Source organism: Gobius niger (assembly GCF_951799975.1).
Source record: "Gobius niger genome assembly, chromosome: 9".
Classification (NCBI taxonomy): Eukaryota; Metazoa; Chordata; class Actinopteri; order Gobiiformes; family Gobiidae; genus Gobius; species Gobius niger.
In genome coordinates this window covers 27647973-27667064 of record NC_136860.1, presented here as the reverse complement: position 1 = coordinate 27667064, position 19092 = coordinate 27647973, and the positions used below count along the sequence as shown (strand labels likewise).

General features: G+C 40.0%; 2 protein-coding genes across 2 annotated transcripts in view; one reads left to right on the top strand and one right to left on the bottom strand.

Moving 5' to 3' along the window:
• Positions 1–14233, top strand: part of dars1 (aspartyl-tRNA synthetase 1) — a 43096-nt gene extending 28863 nt beyond the window's left edge. The window contains exons 10-18 of the mRNA XM_079563440.1: positions 3134–3245; positions 6570–6704; positions 9364–9511; positions 11780–11926; positions 12301–12343; positions 12430–12510; positions 12931–13042; positions 13408–13479; positions 13726–14233. Coding sequence (XP_079419566.1) covers positions 3134–3245; positions 6570–6704; positions 9364–9511; positions 11780–11926; positions 12301–12343; positions 12430–12510; positions 12931–13042; positions 13408–13479; positions 13726–13817 — 942 coding nt within the window. The 3' untranslated portion in view covers positions 13818–14233. The remainder of the gene's footprint in view (positions 1–3133; positions 3246–6569; positions 6705–9363; positions 9512–11779; positions 11927–12300; positions 12344–12429; positions 12511–12930; positions 13043–13407; positions 13480–13725) is intronic.
• A 120-nt stretch (positions 14234–14353) lies between these two features.
• LOC306968162 (protein lifeguard 3-like) lies at positions 14354–18950 on the bottom strand. The gene is made up of 12 exons (XM_079563475.1): positions 18861–18950; positions 18418–18690; positions 18273–18340; positions 18140–18204; positions 18022–18075; positions 17898–17948; positions 17766–17805; positions 17597–17634; positions 17421–17508; positions 16133–16228; positions 15989–16042; positions 14354–14638 (listed from the first exon to the last, which is right to left on the bottom strand). Exons 2-12 carry the CDS (start codon positions 18674–18676, stop codon positions 14489–14491), a joined length of 963 nt encoding a protein of 320 aa, XP_079419601.1. The 5' UTR covers positions 18677–18690; positions 18861–18950; the 3' UTR covers positions 14354–14488.
• Positions 18951–19092: the final 142 nt, after the last annotated feature.

The window sequence follows — 19092 nt, the reverse complement described above, 5'->3', positions numbered from 1 at the left end:
ACTTCACTCTCTCTAATCACTTTGCAAACTTACAGACTATCGCTTTAACACTGAGAGGGAGAGCAGATTGTTAATGTTTTGTTTTTTAGGATTGTAGAAACGCATGTCAAGCAAAAAGTTTTAAAATATAACATTTATATGGCTGATTCGTATGCCCAGTCCATCATTATAATATTAATAAGAGTCAGCATTTGTAGATTTTGTTTAATTCATGCAAAACCAAGAATTGCCCATTAGATATATAATAGATTTCAGGTTACATTCACATTAATTGGCCCCTGCCTTTTATTTGATTGTTTTAAGTTAACTTTGACGATTATGTTATGAGCATACGCATGATAAACTGTTAAAATAAACCTCTGCTCAAAGTAAATATATATTCTTTCTACATTGTGCTTCTCCAAACCAAGACCTGTTCTAGGCAATAAAAAAAAAAAAAACATCCCAATGATTGAGACCTACCAAAGTTTTGCTTATGATTACATTTTTAATAATAACCCTAAATTATGACCAAATTATTTTGTAGTTTTCTTTCTTCTCTTTCACTTTGATAAGACGCTAAGAAATATTCCTACTATACCGTAGTCGTGCAAAAGCAATGCAAACCGCTACACCAAAGTTTGTAAACCCCTCTGCTGATAGGTGTGTGATTGAATGCAGTGAAGCCGCTGGTTTGTGCAGAGTGGGAGATGTGGTGCAGACCGAGCCTTGGCCGCGGAGTGCGATAGTTTTGATGTGTGCCTCCCACGTGGACGCCGCTGCGGCAGGAAGGCACCGCAGTCACACCTGTTTGTGTGGCACTGTGCACTTTGAGCGGCAGACTCCGGCCCTGTCATCAGCTCCGCTCTTCTGAGTTCAGACTGGAGCCGTAAAGAGATTCCCACAGCAGCAACATACAGCGGCTCCACCAGGGAACCATAAACCAGACTCATAATAATGTAGTTCCGCTGCGTTTCCCCTCTAACCCGGCCATCTTTCTTTGTTTTTCATGTATAGGGGTGTAGTTTGAACAACTCGTGTGCTCCTTAACAAGTGATTAGGCATAAGAGCATTGTATGGGTCTTGTTACAATACCAAACTGTGGGTGGTGCATAGACCTCTGGTAGTTTTCTCTGCAGCTTTTTGTATTTGTTACGTTTTGTTTAAAGGATGCTCTAATCCTGCTAGTCATAGTTAAGACTTGGTTTACACCTAGTTTAATCAGTGGTTTTGGAGCATATTTAGTGTTTTACACCAGCTTGAGAGCAGATGTAGTTTGTGAGAAATCTTTGAGAACCAGTGTGTTATGTTTATTACATGCATTATAGTCCATCAAAAATAAAGTGGATCAACTAAAAAAGTAATACAATGCATGAACTAATTATCTATGGTTAAGGTTAATTTGTCCTGCATTTGACTCATCCTGCTCCTTACGGGCGAACCGTAAGAAGAAGGGGGCGACTGCAGTGCAGCGCTCGGGGACCCATCTCCAGATGTGGAGCCAGACTAATGGTCAGTAACACATGGCTTTTAGTGATAGGGTAACCTAAGCAGACACGGGAAGGAGAAATTGCAAACTCCACACAGAAATGGGCCGTCCGGTCATGGATCGAACTCGGGACCTTCTATCTGTGAACTGCTGCGCCACCGTGCCACCCTCAACCGAGTCAGAGTCAAGACATTTATGATTTATACAACCATGCACATTATATAAATCATAATGGAATGTTTATCTCTCTCTAGAATCTTATCTTTATTTGACTGCAAAGTGTGAACAGGAAGTGGCATGAGCCAGAGGAAGACCTCGTTCTAACTGACCAAAAACCACTAACGTGCACCACTGATAGCGCCCCAGGTGCTTTAAAATTGAAAACACTCTCCCTTTCAAGACCTGGTTACAGTTCTTGTCTGAAACCAATATGTGGTAAAACTTTGCCACAAGTAGGTTTCATTTTACTATTGCATTACCAAAAATAATGCCCTGGTACAGTCTACCCTCTTGAATGGCCTATATAATGGAAAATAGTTTTCTTTTTCGTTATGGAGCTTTTAAGCTTGTTAGGTCCTTACCAAAAACATGTAGGACTGTGCAATTAATCAGAATTTGTTTACAGGCATGATTATTACACCAACCATGTACAACTACTGACTACTAACTTTTACTTACACTCTGAGAGTCTATGGCAGTTCAATTGTAATCTAATTGTTTGAATAATTGGCATTTTCTCTTTCGTGTCATGAGGAGCATTTACGAAGTTGTAAAAGCCAGAATAAAACTAGATATAGGAAATTTAAGAATGTTTGGATGTATTTCCATTTTTTCTTTTCCAAACAGAACAGGTTTATTTTGTAAGAATTGCCATTAAACAAAACAAAAGTACATCCCTACTTTATGCCAGACAGCCCTGCAGCTTTGTCTCCAGATTAATGAATAGCTTGCCGGCATTAAGACATTATTACTTTTCCAATCTGCCAACTGCAAGTCTGACACGCTTTATTCGGGACTTTGGACAGACACCAGAGACGCAGTGGAAAAGGAGGAGGAAGAAATTAAACCTTTTTAATTAAAGTCGAGCCATTCCTCTTGTACTGAAAAGAACAAGCATCTTGAATATGTGTTTGAAAACTACCAAAGACTGCACTGTGGACGATTTGTGGTCATTTTAGATGAGGCAGTAGATTTTAGAAAGTGCTTACAGTACTATAAGTTTTTGGTATGGTCTCAACAGTGATGCCCAAACTTTTTTTTAAATGTCAAAAAGAAACCGTTGCCTCCTATCTTTCACACTTATTCTTCTGAGTTAATGATAGCCACATTGCTAAATCAGCATTGCTCATATTATAATGCAGTTATCGGTCTCCGGGTCCTGTCCTAATGTTACTCTTTTTGTGCAGCCCTCACCAATGTAAAAGTATAAATCAAGCTGGTCTAGTATTGGCAGGTCTTGGCAACCTAAGTAACAATGTTCGACACCCTCTTCAAAGTATTAGATGATTTCTGTAATAATAGGATTAAACAACCCAGAGGCTAATGTTGTTCTGCCAACAAATAATATTCCTCTCGACTTGTGAATAAAGATTTACGATTGTGTCATTTAACAGCGTGAATCACGGCAGGTTTGGTAATGCTTTGTGTGTGGCTGTTGTTACCTAGACGACGACCAGCCAGGCCATCTTCCGCCTGCAGTCTGGGGTGTGCCAGCTCTTCAGAGACACCCTCACCAACAAGGGCTTCGTGGAGATCCAGACACCCAAAATCATCTCAGGTACGACCAGGGGCGTAGCACCAAGTTCTGGGCCCTGGGTGCAAACTATCTTGGTGCGCCCCCCCCCCCCCCCCCCCATTCACATTTCATATTTTGTGTTTTTTAACCCCAAAACGATGGAAGGATTGCTGTTATTGTTTATTTCTGCGATTTTCACCAGTCGTTTTGGTGACTGGTGGGCCAGCAGCTGATTTTTCCAAGCTTGAAGAGCTGTTCATTTAATCACAGATCTTTTACAGCGCAAATCTTTTGTGAACGATGTTTTGACCCACCATAGAACTATTATTATCTCTCGTCGATCCCCCTTATACAAACATATATCCAATACAGATTTGTCATAGATACTTAGTTCATGGTTTGTTTGTTTGTTTGTTTGTTTGTTTGTTTGTTTGTTTGTTTGTTTGTTTGTTTATTGATTGTGCGACTTTAAATTTCATCTGAATTGGCTCCAGTTACAGAAATTGAATAACCTTTAATCCTGTAGTGATCTAGATATTTCATTTGGTGGTGTCATTGCATTCACAGCTCGAAGGTCCCGTGTTCGATTCCCACCTGGACGGGGCCTTTCTGTGTGGAGTTTGCATGTTCTCCCCGTGTCTCCGTAGGTTAGTGGTAGGTTATAAAAACATGTGCAATAGGTTAATCCTCCAGCCAGGTGTTTCTGACCACCAGCCTCGCTCCACATCATGGAGATGGTCCCCGAGCACCGGCCCATGCTGGCAGCTCACTGCTCCTACAGGTTGCCCCATGTGACACTGAGGATGGGTCAAATGCAGAGAACTAATTTCTCTACAGAGATTAATACAGTTTAACTTAGCTTAACTTGTATCAATTATGAGGACATTTTGAAAGTACAATACAGAATGCTTTTTGCAGCACTTTTGAGGGCCCCCACCCTGCTCTGGGCCCTGGGTACTCAATACCCTTTACACCCCCAGTCCGACGCCCATGGGTACGACCATCGTCACGGTCAAGACAAAGTAAACCGAGCACAGAATCTGATCATGATTCTGTTTTTTCCCGAAAGTGCTGAATTACTTGACCACTACAGGGAACTTCTTGTTTTGTCTGTCTGACCAAGTTTAAATCAGGAACTAAACACAAGAGCCGCAAAAGTCAAACTTCTATTATCAGTATCATTTTCTGTTAATGAACAATAGAGAGACTTAGGATACCCCGACATTGACATCTCTCTGTTTCCAAATTCAAACCCTCACGTCAGCCGGACTACTCTCGCATTACAGCACAATGCCCTTCTAATTGAGCAGGAGTGGCTTTGTTTGAGTTTGCTTTCAACAGACACAGTTGTTAAAGTAAAAGGGGAGACTAAGAAAAGCCATGAAGAATCGCTCATAAATCTCAACATCAGCATTCAGCCGGCACTTTTGTCTTTTGTGCTTTTGTATTGCGTAGTGTCTGTCTTCTCCTGCATGTTTCCTCCCACATCTTCTTGGTATTCTCCTTACTCCTTGTACTTTTTGGTGAACAGCACTTCCTTCCCTGAAATAAAGCGAGGAATGCGGTACGTGTTCATTTCCTTAAAAAACAAGAGATATACTTTGAATTTAATCCTGCACCGTGCAGTCGTTCACAGGTTTCTAAAGGGAATTTCTTCTCTTTTTCACACACAACTTTCCCCCAACCGTCTCTACACGCCTCGGCCGTTCTGAACTGTAATGTGGTGAAAGCGCTGTCACTTTCACTTCCTCTTTTCTTCAAGGGACAACTGTCTAGCTTTTCGAAATTCAAAAAATCGCGCTCTTTTTTGTTTTGGCGGCACTTGCGTGTGAACATCATGTACTCTGAGAAACCGCTTCTTCCTGTCTCGTACACACCCAAATCACATCGTGTATGATGTACAACTGTTAGTGAAGTGTGACCCCCACCCAATTGTTTTGACGGCATGAGAATAATATTGAGTATCATGCCCAGTGACGTCTACGGAAAATGGGGAACAAGATGTTTTCTGTTGCGTATTTCACTGGCACCTGCATGCTGCATGAAGTAAACATGGTGTGGTTGTTATTGATTTTATCTTTGAAACAGACACAGAAACAGAGTGTGAATGCTTACGTAATGGCTGTCTTGTCCTTTTTTGTTTGTTTATGGATCATATTAGTCTTGATTTAGGTTTAAAATTCCAGGAGAAACTAAGTTCGCAGACAAAAGGGACAGTAGAACACAAATGATCAAGATGCAATGTTCAGCAAGCAGCAAAAATAATATGTATGTGCAACAAAAGGTTTTTATTGTTGATAATGTATATATATTACGAAAAATAGTAGCTCCTACGAAACTTATTGCTTGGGATCTAGCATAATGTAATGTTAGGAGGCGCTCTTAGTGGCTTGAAAAACACAAATCTCACACACACAGGTCAGGTTTATGAACTAAACAAAAAGTAAGGCCCGACCAATACATTGGCACCAATTTAGGGTACTGTGTTCAGTTATCAGTTATCGGTTATCGGCCGAAACCGATAAAAAGGAAATCTCAGGCATCGAAAATGATGGAGACTTCTCGTTTTTTGCACCTGAAAGAGCCTTAAAATGAGCCCTCCCACAACTTCCCAGGCCACAGGGGAGCGGAGAAACATCGCGGTGAATTTCGGTCACAAGTTTGTGCAACTATTTTATATTTATATTTTAGACTTTTGCGTATAATTTCAGAATCATAAGAGACTGAGACTTACTCTTTTATGTTTTAGAATCTACAAATTTTTGTCTTTCAAACGAACTCCCTCTAAAGTACCTACTAAACATTAATATACAGCGCCCCCACAGTTCAACACTTTTAGAAGCTTCATTCACAGTATTATAGACGAGACATTTTTAAAAATATCAGCGGTGCATCGGCCTCAGCTCAAGAAAAACAAAGAGACAAAAAAAAAATTGCGTCAAATGAAATGACTTAAAGCATCGGCTAATATATCAGCTGTCGACCATGCCAACCCTTCATATCGATAGTATCGGACCCCAAAAATGAATGAATGAATCAGAAAATTATAGATTAAAACGTTCTTACATTTAAACTGGCCTTTTATTTTCAGTTTGTGCTGACCACTACTGTCATTGTTTCTGAACACAGTTTGCACAAATCTACGGTGTGGCTGTATTGTGTGAAGAAATGCCTGATACTAACTTATTTACAACTTGTTTTGTGTGCGAGCCGCAAAGTTGTGGACAGCATCAGTTGAAACATACGTGGGTCCAACTGACATACAGTACATCATCATTAGTGTGAGTGATGGCTGGCCCTTCTGCGGCGTGGGGCGAGACATCGCTCTTCTCACCCGTGTCTAAACTTATCTTTGTTCTTTCACAGCTGCCAGTGAAGGTGGAGCAAATGTCTTCACTGTGTCTTACTTCAAGACCAGCGCCTACCTGGCCCAGTCTCCTCAGCTCTACAAGCAGATGTGCATCTGCGCAGATTTTGACAAGGTCTTCTGTGTGGGTCCAGGTGAGACAGCTCGCCATCTGTGCCTCAGTTTCCCGTCTGTCAAAGGTCGATTGTAATAGTTTGATAAAGACGCTGGGTCTCGCTAAAACACGCACCAATAAAACTGTCAGGGTTGTGTGGCAAGACAGGATCCAAGACACGCTGCATTACAAACATGTTTAAAAGTCCTTTAAAGGAATAGGCCACCGTTTTTGCATAATGAGATATGTTCTTACCTTAGCTTAGACAAGTTGATGTGTACCTGTCTGGTCTTTACGCTTGCACTCAGTCACGCAAAAAGACCGAAGATGTTGTTAGCATTTAGCCTCTCCTTCTCTCCTCTATTGGGTCAAAGGGGTTGGAGTTGGAAGCGACCAAGCTCTTCCACGTTTTCCCTCCAAGTATAGTTAAAGTTAAACATGTCAATTTTCTCAGCGGATAAAAAGGGGTATTATATTGTAAGGTGCCTTAGTAGCACTTCGACATCCGCGCATTAAAGTTGAAGTGCTCCTATGGTGTTATTATGCCTTACAACATGACTGCCTTTATCAGGGCAGCAAGTAAAAGTCTGTAAAACTTTTGACTTTTAAAATATTGTGTAAAAATACAGTTTAATAATATTAAAATATCCCTTATAAATGAAAGTGAACATGTCAAGCGTAATTGAGGCTTAAAAACCTTCTTTGGGGAACCTCAGCATTGAAATTTGAAATACCCACACAGCAAGGGTGGTCAGGATTTGTATTTTACCTCAAGTGCTCCCTCTGGAAGTAGTTGTGAGAATGATGTTTAAAAACTGAAAACAAGCTCTCACTTTGAGCCAACAGCATGCTAGCAAATCCATGGCACTGCGAAGAACACCCCTTGAGCACAGAACTGCTCAGGACGGGTGTGGTGATGGATGATTATAGCCTTTAAAAATGTGAAGGACAGTTATGTGTTCTATGATGCAACCGAATCCAAGAAATACAGAGCAAGGTGCTTCAGCGATTGGTTGAAGGAACAACCAAAGTGAAGGATAACTCAAAACTGCGTAAATACTCATATCAGTGTTAATAAAGCAAAAATACCACTCCAGGTATGTTTTGATGAGGCAACAGTGGTGTAACATGGCCGAAGTAGAGAGGCTGAATATGATAATAATAATAATAATATGATTGTATTCTCAAACATGCATGAATGAAGCAAAATTCCTCTCCTGGTGTGTTAAAGCTAAAACAAAACAAAAAAAGTCTATATAGAATCATTTGGACCCTTTAAATCCTAATGGGTAAAGTGGGTGTTATGTGTAGATAGACCACCATTACTGAAGATTACGACTTTAAACCTCCAAATTCATTTAGGTTATGAAATCTTAACACGTGCCAGGGCTGCAGTTGTACAGTTGAGTGTGTTACTGACTCAGCGGGGATAGTAAAGGGGTTTATTGAGCTCCTGCTGTGTCATAAAGAAGCATTGACTTTATAGGTTCTTTATAGGGAAGATAACACTGCCACCAACAGACGCAACGGTTTACTCTAAGCACATTCCCTGCAAAGCCTTTTCTTTTATTGTGTTTTTTTCCCCTTAGAGAGGAACTTCAATTATTACCGCAGCTTTATATTGATCAAGTACAGAGTGAAATTATTTAACTAGAGAGAGACAGCCAATAAAGTGAGCCAATATTTGCTCTTTTTATGCTATCAACCTGAAGCTCCAGCACTGTAGAAAACTATTTTGTCCAGGCTGGCTGTTTGACTAAAATGATTTCTTTAAATCGTTCATGTTCAATTAGTGAATGAATAAAAAAAATCATCAACTGACTGACATTTTCTTATACTTTTCAGAAGAATAGCGGTGCGCTGTATTGAATGGCATTACTTTAGTTATTCATTTCATTCATTCAGACAGACTGGAGTGCGAACACATGAGCCATAGTCAACCTCTTACCCCCCCCGCCTTAACCGAGATCAATCTCATCTAAATGGAGCTTTTTCCTCGCATTGTTGCTGCATTGACGCCACTTTTTTGACATATTTTCATCACGTTTTTTGTCACTTTTTTGTCACTTTTCTGTTGCTCTTTCTTGGCCTTCTTTTGCGTATTTGTCACACATTTTTAGTCCCGTTTGTGTCACACTTTTGTTGCATGTTCATCCTCGTTTTCGTCTAATTTTTGTTTTGACAATTTTTACCAAGAAGCTTTTAGATTTTGGGTAAAGTCGAACTGGAGAAAATGTGCTCGGTTCAGGTGGGGGTTAAGTAAAAAATAGTCCCAGCAGTCCTTAGCTATACTGCCCTTCCACTGTTCTTTGGTCTATCCGGGGTACAATTAAAGTACTATGCATACTTTGTGTGATTGTTGTAGTATGTGTAAGTAGGAGGACCCAGTGTACACACCATATACATACATACATATGAAATCAATGTTGTTCAATATTTACTTATTTTTTACCTTTTTTATAAAGGTAAAATACGTATATAAAATAATATATACGTATTTAAACACTACTGGCCAAATAATATCCTGCATACGATTGGTATAGTCTGAGAAATTCTGTCACCTCAACGTAAGGACGCTACTTGAAATCATATCAAATTGCCTGACCTTTCCGAGTCCTTAATAATCTCAGTGTTTACATTCCTCCCTCCAAAAGGCCATTATTTGTTTGTTGACGTGTGAAATTTCCTTTATATTTCAGTGTTCAGAGCGGAGGACTCCAACACCCACCGCCACTTGACTGAGTTTGTGGGGCTTGATATCGAGATGGCTTTTAACTACCACTACCACGAAGTCATCGAGTCCATCACCGACACCATGGTGCAGATCTTCAAGGGGCTGAGAGACAAGTAAGATCAAAACCCGACCACTGATGTTTCCTGTCTCTGACATGCGATAATGAGCCTTCAGCTTATTATGCTCCTGTGATTAGGCTGTCTGTATTCACAAAGCATTGCTGACTTTCTCCATATGACACTGGCTACGAGTGGTGTGGTGAGAGAAAGCACAATTAGTCGCAGGTAAATCAAAATTGCAACATGAATGGTTGCAGCTAATTAGGATTTAATATAGTTTACACTTGTAATGTGTTGAATATTCTTCAATGTGGATAATACTAAGGAGATGATAAAAGAGACACAAGAGTTCACCACAGCATCTTATGAAACGTTAAAAAGTGGATTCTTTCCCTCTTAGTGGGTGCTGTGACTCGATTATGCCGTACAATTTTCTTTGCAACCAACAAAATATGCTGTTTTATTGTGTTTTAAACCTGCCAACCCTGTGATGTAGACAAAAATGTTTTGAGAAATGTGCTTTGACTTTGAAAGCTCAATACCTGTTTTTGTTTTTTGTTTACAACAATGAAAAGATAAAGCAGGGGTTTAAACTGTTAGTTTTGGTACAAACTCATTCCTTTTATCCCATATCTCAATTCTTGCCGGAGCTGAGTTTATTGACACGTTGCACAACTTTCAGGGCCACTGTCTCAGTGAAGCTAAAAAAGTAGCCTGCAAGCTCACAATCGATAAAAATGTTGTATAATTACATGGAAGGTCATTTTCATATTCAATAAACTGAAGGAGGACAAAACACATCTCATTTCATTACTACTAAAAGAATGGGATACGGGGCCTTTAAAATGTGAACTGTAAATCTATTGGCAATCGCAATACTTAATAATCCATATTTGACATTTTTCAAAAGTGAGCAGCCCTATTGTGCAAATTACATGTCCACGGTACTACTTAAAATTTGGTTCTCGTTCAACAGACAAGATTTCTCTGCGGACTGGGGAAGTGAGGATATTGTATGTCATGTGAGAGACTATTGCAGCGTTTGAATCGAGACTAAGTGTTGTCACCTGCTGCTGTCACTTTTAATGATTGTCAATGATTTTCAGTGTTGCTGCAAAGTGAATAGGCAGCAGTGTGGCATGGGACTTTATTGCCTCCTAGTGGCTGCAGGTGACACTACATGTGAAACAGGCAAGCAGTGATACTATTAGTGTGTAAAAAATATTATCAAGGTTAATGATATAGTTTAAAAGAAAGTGTTATCTACTAAATGTAAGGAGAAAAATAGTTATTATAGGCTTTTATAAAGATAAACATGCAGCCATTGTGATTTGGTAGTGTCTAGAGTGGACCAACCATCAACACTCTCTGGGAAAATAAACATGTTGAACACATTTTGGAAGTTTGCACAGCTGTGAAGGTAGATTACTTTATTAATGTTCCCATCTCCTTAACCTTTAAAAGAAAATGGCTCATTCTTACTACATTTCCCATATTTAAACTTGATCTAAAAAACTTCAAAACAGCCCAGAGACACAATGCCCGCTGCTTTAAAGTCCTTTGTCGCTGCTCTGTCCTCCACTTGTAGATCTGTAGATAGTGTCTTCCATTGTGGTGATAAGCCGTTGCCCCGAATAGACGATGACAAGGGCAATAAAGTCCACACCTAGGACATAGCTTTTATTTAAACAGTGAGGTTTTATTATAACGGACAGGTGTTTCTCAAAGATTTTCCCATGAGAATGACCTAAAATATGAACTGTGGGCGACCCGTTCACCTGCTGTTGGGTAAAACATACCAACCATTGTTTGTTAGATTCAACTTGTGACTGTAGTTCCTCTTTCTCAGCTCAGTTTTTTCCCACGACTGAAGAGATATTTCCACTGTCATTTTTTTGCGTTCTAGTGAAGACTGCTCCTAATGTTGCAACAGTGAAATATTGGGTTAAGCACCAAGGGAAACAAAACAAAACAAAACACAGGCTGCCATATATTGAAAAGAAAGTCACCAATACATTTAAATGCACCAGGTTTCCATCTAGCCAAATATAACACATCCTACATGTCCTATTGAGAAAGCTGTTATTAAATATTACCACAGCATCACAAGCTTGTAGCTGGCATAGCTTTTTACAACCTTAACAAATGGAGTTATGTTTATTGGTTGTGTCACTAAACTGTCTTAAATAAATCTCTTCGAAGCCCCATCAGAATTCTACTTGTACAAATGTTCCATCATAGACTGAGGAGGACATCTGTTTCTATTTGCACTATTCCAATCTCGTTTTGAATGAAATGACATCCTCGCACTCCGTCTCGTAGCTTCCAGACTGAGATCCAGACGGTGAACAAGCAGTTCCCCAGCGAGCCCTTCAAGTTCCTGGAGCCCACTCTGAGGCTGGAGTTTACGGAGGGGGTGGCCATGCTGCGGGAGGCCGGAGTGGAGATGGGCGACGAGGAGGACCTGAGGTGAGAGAACTGGGCCAGGGGTCATCAACTGTATCATCAGCTGTAAACCACTTGCCACCCACGGGTCTGGTGACATCAAGTGCACGAGTGCATAAAGGTTACTCTTAGGAAATAAGGGAAGTGAAACAGTGCGTTCAACCCTGACAGTTCAGTATTGTTAGGTATCGGTAGTGCTGCTTTTCTGGATGCTGCTCATTGATCTGGTCATTTGAGGGTACTCCTATCTGTACATTCATTTACTATAAGTTAAAACACAACCACATTGTAAACAGCCAGAAGCCTTTCAGAAACAACTGTGTATCCTCTGGTTTGTTTGGGGTCTGTAGAAGTCTGTGGATGAGACTAGTTTTAATTGTATTTATCTATTTTGCCAGCACACCCAATGAAAAGCTGCTCGGCCGCCTTGTGAAGGAAAAGGTACCTGTCTCGATTATATAGTATGTAGTTTTAATTTTTTATTTTTTTTACCTGCACTCACAGTATGAGTACAATTCTCTTTGCAGTACGACACTGACTTCTATGTGCTGGACAAGTACCCTCTTGCTGTCAGACCATTCTATACAATGCCGGATCCCACTGATCGTGTAAGTCTTTCGCAAATGCACACATGGTTGAGCACATTACTGCAAATGCCCAACAAATGTTATGTAAATGTGTGCTAATGAGCGCTCTGTGGCCTGAAAACATGTCTCCACTAAAATAAGATGGTTCAGCAAATTGTCTAGTTTGGTTCAGATGGACAATCTAGTTGGGTTGACAAGACGATTTTGACCTTTGACCTTTTTGTTTCATTCATATAGTTTCATGTGGAGCAGCAACAGACCATCGCACATACATAAGGCACAAAATGCTCAAGTCGGGCAATTTCATAGGACTTAAACTGATATTGTTTCTTTTCAAATCCTTTGCATTCATTTATATAGACACATTTTTGAAAGCTGCCTCCACCCTGACATTTTTGCTGAATTTGATGCTCAATAAGGTGACTCTCGACTATATTACAGAAATACTCAAACTCGTACGACATGTTCATGAGAGGAGAGGAGATCCTGTCTGGAGCCCAGAGAATCCACGATGCTCAGCTGCTCACCGAGAGGGCCATGCACCACCAGATTGGCAAGTACTGTTAAGAACCTTTGGGATTCAGCTCCCTCTGCTGGATGGGTAGAACAATTACACCCATGTGAATAGCACAGAGAAAAGAGCGGTTTCAGAAATCTAGCTTAGAATCTCTTGTTTTTTTACGGCAAGGAATAGAAACTGATACATTTGAAACTAATGCATATTTTAGCATAGTGGTATTTAAATAGGCTTACAAAGTTATCATAAAATAATATTGAAGGGAGACATGAGGAGAAGTGTGGAGTAAAATGTATGTATAACCTTCCTCTGGAGCTGCTAATATATCTTCTCTTTTAGTGCTTTCAGAAAAAACCTTTTGGTGAATGCATTCATCAAATGTTATTTGTGTACTTCTTTAGATCTGGAGAAGATTAAAGGCTATATTGATTCCTTCCGTTTTGGAGCTCCCCCACACGGCGGCGGAGGCATTGGTAAGCATCGCTGTAGGAACATTATTGATCACTCGTGGCAAATTCACATTGATTGGTCATGGAAAGGACTGGAGGAGTTTGAATAATAAATTAAAACGAATTATGCACTGTTAGTATTAGAATGTAAAAGTAAGTTGTGTATATATAGTAACAAAACGAGGAATGTGAATACTTTCTGAACGGACTGCATGAGCTGTCTTTGCATCCGCAGACTGATAGATTGGTTGTTTGGACTGTCTTCCACAGGTCTGGAGAGAGTCTGCATGCTGTATCTGGGTCTACACAACGTGCGTCAAACTTCCATGTTCCCACGCGACCCCAAACGTCTCACGCCATGAGACGCTCCAGTCTGAACACACTGGAGGCTGGTGACGGGAAACAATACTAATCCACAATGTTGAAAGGGTATAGAACGAAACTAGTGCCACCTAATTCTTCAAACGTGCCACTTTGGTGAATCGTTGACAAAAAAGCAGGAGAAATGGTAGCATAAGCTTTATTTGTATAATTGTCTTAACAACAATTGGATGCAATTTTACAAGAGAAACCAGTTTAGGGAGCACAACTGATCCTTCCTGTTGATAATAATAAAGTCAGTGTTTGTTTTCTATGGATGTGAAGAAGGCGCTCTGAGTCCCTTTTGACCAGCACAGACTCGAGCTATGATTGTGGTGTCCAGCAGTATGCCTGTCATTGCAGGGTTTTTTACATAATTCAGTGACTTTATAGGTCGCAATAACAGAAATAATTATAATAAAAATAAATAACTAAACTTTTCAGTCTTCCTTTGGTGTCTTGTTTGAACAGAACTATATATACACGTGATATTAAGACAACAAAGTCTCTGTACAGTCTTTCAAAACACAGGGCTCAGACAAGAGGCCTTTGTGCGCCCATCTTCATTAATGATATACACATTATTAAACATTTATACATATTTACACCTCTAAATCAGATTACAGGAGTAAAATGTCCCACAAAGAGTGATGTGGTGTGTCCAGACCAGGACTCATTCCGTCGCCGCCCCACTAATTTGGAGGATGAAGAGAAAAATGTTGACGACATCCACGTAAAGGGACAGCGCTCCGTAGACGTACTCCTCTGGGCTTATGGCCAGCTCCCGGTTCCCAAGCAGAAGTTGTGTGTTGTACACCAAGAACTAAACCACAAGAAACAAAAGTGCAGTGAATCTGGGAGCTGATACACTTTGTGACAAAAAGATAAACAGTATTGATATGAATTATGCACATCAGAAGTAGAGTTGTAGAGAGGAAAAAAATAATATTCTATGACTCTATTGTGTTTACTTAAAGCCACGCCGCGTAAGATTTCACCCAATAAACAAAACTGAAATACAAGCATTTATTTTATGATAGATATTTTCACCATTGAAAAATACCTCAAACAAACATGTGCTTTTGTGCAAAGCGGCTCGCCTCTGTTAAAACATGACTATAACTTAACCGGGAGTGGGTACGTCTCCAGCTCGTTACCATGGAGATGTCGACTAAAGTCAGTAGAAATGAGAGTTAAACAGGTTGGCCCTCATCCAGATCCATTCTTTGATTATTCACTGCAAAAACAGGATTTTCTGTGTCGAGCTGGTCACTGAGAGCATGTTTTGTGTTGATGGCAACAGTATAGTCCAAAATGTTACACAGTGTACCTTTAACATTCCAACATCTAGTTCCTCTAAATTTTAACTAAAATTGTGAGCAGTGTGGGTTTTTTGTCAATCAAATTTTGTCTAAATAAGACATTAAAAACAGTAAATAAGGGGCAAAACGAGGCTAAAAGTTTAATGAATGAAGAAAATCATGACTCAAAGTGAACTTTTGCACATTGTTCTGCTACTATGCAGTTTTGTGTTTGGCTGTGCTGGCCTAAATCTCAGTTACATCATGGCAGACCTTGGCGAATTTGTGATACATTGTGGTGTCTTGCAATATTGACGTTGCAATTCAAAATGTGGCAATAACAATACTTTGTCGATTCATTGTGCAGTTAGAAGACCGATTTGAAAGGAAAGTACGGCATAAACCATTCAATTTTGTCTTCCTCATTACATATTAGCCAGATGTAATGTTTTTGGTGCACTTGTGCTGAGTCTGCTTTGCTCCTTTCTACTGTATATCAACTTTGAAACTGCAGACCTAGCATTTGGATAGGTTTCCCAGATTGATCCTTTTTCAAACACCTTCATCGCTGCAGTGGGATGCGGTGTCAGTAGAGCAGCGCATTTTAAAATGCAGAAAAGAACGACCTCATTGAAATCACAGCATCACACTGCCCACTGCTACCTGTGGGAGGACATCTGCATAGTGCAACACTGGTGTTTTCATTTGTCTGTGTGGCACTCTAACAACTTGGAAGGAGCTTATCAAATCTGATTATTATAAAACACTGCAGTACAAATATGACATATTTGTAGTTGTACCTCCTCATGATCTAAAATAAACGATCCCTCTTACATGATTAGAAATTGCTTGTGAATTAAAGTTTATCTTACCAGTGTGTAAATAATGGCTCCAATTGCGGCATACAGCATGTGCAGCCAAGGAATCTGTTTAGAGAATAAAGAAAGGCCCAATTTTCACTCGCAACCACCACATTTAGCAAAAAAAAGTAATTAAATATGCTGTCAAAGGCTTACGTATTGAAACGCCAGAACGACTCCCGTAACAATGCCGATGACAGTGAGAAGAACAGCAGTGATACAGAGCAACCCGCCGCAGGAGGTGAAGTCCACCTGTGATGAGAAACAAGCCTTCAACACCAAGAGAAAATGTTTTGGTCTTGAACCTCAGAGTAGTTGAGGTAATTAAGGAAATGACAAGATAATGGATATGTAGCCTCCAAAAAAATGCTCTTTTCATCATGATCTTTATTCAGTTTTGTTTGAACGAAGTCAAGTGGAAACGTTTTTTCAGTTTAATTAGGGTTATTGTCAATTCTATCACACACAAAAACACACAGGCAGAGAATCCAAATAACCAGAGCTCTTCCAGGGCTAAACTGAATCTGGGTTACACAAATAATTAATTGCGTCAAGAACATTAATACTTAGAATTCGGCTTGTTGTTGTTTTTTTAACTAATTTGATTTATATCAATTGTTGAATTGGTTGCTTTAACCAAGCACATTTTCTCCAGTTCAGCTTTACCCAAATATAAAAGCGTCTTGAAAAGTTGACAGTGACAAAAAAACAACAACAGTGCAACAAAAAAGTGATGAAAAAGTTCAAAAAAGTTGACTAAAACGCAACAAAAATGTGACACAAATGTAATGAAAACTCAACCAAAAAGTCACAAAAGAGCAACGATAAAGTGATGAAAAAGTTGCAAAAAACATGACAAAAAATGACACAAACGCACCAAAAATGTGACACAAATGTAATGAAAACTGAACAAAAATGTCACAAAAAAGCGATGAAACAGTGACAAAAATGTGATGAAGAAAAAAAAATCTAAAAGGCTGACAATGCGGCAACAACGCAAAGAAAAAGTTCCATATAGATCAGTTTTGTAGGCCTAAGCTTTCAAATGAGACGTGACACTGGCCTATTGGCTGTGAGCTCCAGTCCAGAAGCTTTTAGATTTAGGTAAATCCGAACTGGCATAAAGGTGGGGGTTAAGAGGTTGGATATTTAGCCCCGAATCAGTGATGTGAGGAAAGTGAACAAACCACAGATTAGATTTAAAAGGAATAAACTTCATAAAAAAATTTAAAAATGTAACTTTCTCTTGTGGGGTTGCATCAGACTAAGAGTTGTTAGATTCACATCTGATTCCGAAAATGCGATGAATATTTAAAGGATCTCAGTGGCCCATTGTAACACGAGACAAAGGAGTTATTTTACACGGACAACAAAGTCAGCCTCAGATGAGCGGGGGTTACCAAGCAGCAAACGGAAAAGAAAGAAGTTTTAATCTGAAGTTTACCTTAGTTTGGAAGCAGAAGATCGTCACTGCCACACAGACAATAGCTGTTATTATCATGGCGATGAACACTGCTTTGGTCTCGTAATAGCTGGAAAACAGATGGGACGAAATGCATGTTGATTCAAATGTGTTGAGAATCAAAATGTACTGTGAGGTTTTGGGGGGAGAGAGCAGACCTGGCGATGCTTCCAGCCACATAAGACAATGCGACGGTCTGCAATGAAAAAAAAAACATTTGTCTGATAGTATTTTCTTTCTGCCTTTGTATCAAGTGTCTCCTGTGCTACAAATGCGGGTTTGCTTTCCAAGAAAAGGAGGCTAGTAAGGTGAAATGATGGAACTTACAAATACTCCCAGTAATACTAGGTTCCACGGGAAACGCCGCCTTCAAAGCATTGTGCAAGAAATCATATATTGGTTTTGTTGATATGCAAATCTTAAATTGTTTGTGTGAAATGACTGCTTATTATTTCTTACCTTGGCTCTTTGCAGCAAACTAGTATGCAATAAACTGCGAAATATATCACTCTAAAATATAAAATAGAAGTAAAAAGTTATTTGTGCTTTATAATAACACACATAACGCTGGTATGAAACTTACAAAGATGCGTAATAGATGCCAGGATAGTTGATTACAAATGTTTTCACTGGTTCACTGTAGTGCAATAAAAAGACTTGTTGAAAATCAGAAAGAAAAACTCAATAAATTGGGAACTTACACAAATGTAAAGACAGCCACCACTGAAAAAGTGACTGACAGTTGTGCTGCTAGTATTAGGTACACCTGTGAAGAAACTATATTTACTCACACATCATATAGTCATTTCTTGTTTTCTTGTGTGAAATGCTTACCTTCCTGATAAAAGCATGTCTTACTGAAGTGCTTTCAAACTGGTTGCTTAAGAAATCATCCATGTCTCCTGTCAAATTAGACGAGCAGTCACCATGAAGCCGTGAATCTAATGGCAATGTGAATCGTTTTAAGATCTGTCTAAACCTGAGTTGGAGGGAGGCACCCCTGCAGAAAGCGTGGGTATTGCCCCGTCCGGACCAAAGCCGGGGCCCATCCACACGCCGGGTGGTGGGTAGGATCCTGTCTGGCCCCAGCTGACGTGAGGACCTCCGTACATGGGCCCAGGGGTGTAGGAGGGAGGAGGGGGGAGAGGCCCGCCAGACCGGGTCTCCTCTGGGAGATTGGCATATTTAGGCTGGGTCACTGCGTCTTCGTAAGGTGGAGGGCTGTCGTCTTTGGACATCTTTACCAGACCACCTGAAAAAGAGAGAGTTTTTTAGTTAAATTCTGTCCTTTTAACCGACTTTGACAAATGAATAAAGTGCAACAAAATCAGACCAATTACTTGAGAATGTATTTGTCAACATCATTTTACTTTGGGTCACATAGCGAAGCTCATTTGTAAAGTACAATACAAGTTTCTTTACCTGGTGGCTGTAGCCCGAGATGGGAGCCCTGCGTCCTTCTGTCCTTCTCCGCTCTGTAAGCTGCTGCTGCTGCTGTGTTGAACTGAAGCTCGTTGTCTCTGTAACAGGATCTGCTCACTGAAACACACACTGTTTCTAGTGTGTCCCGGGAACAGAAGGTCTCCCACCTTGTCCTGTTTCCCTTTGAAAATTACATTCAAATACTAATTGGGAAGGGGGGAAAGGAAAAAAG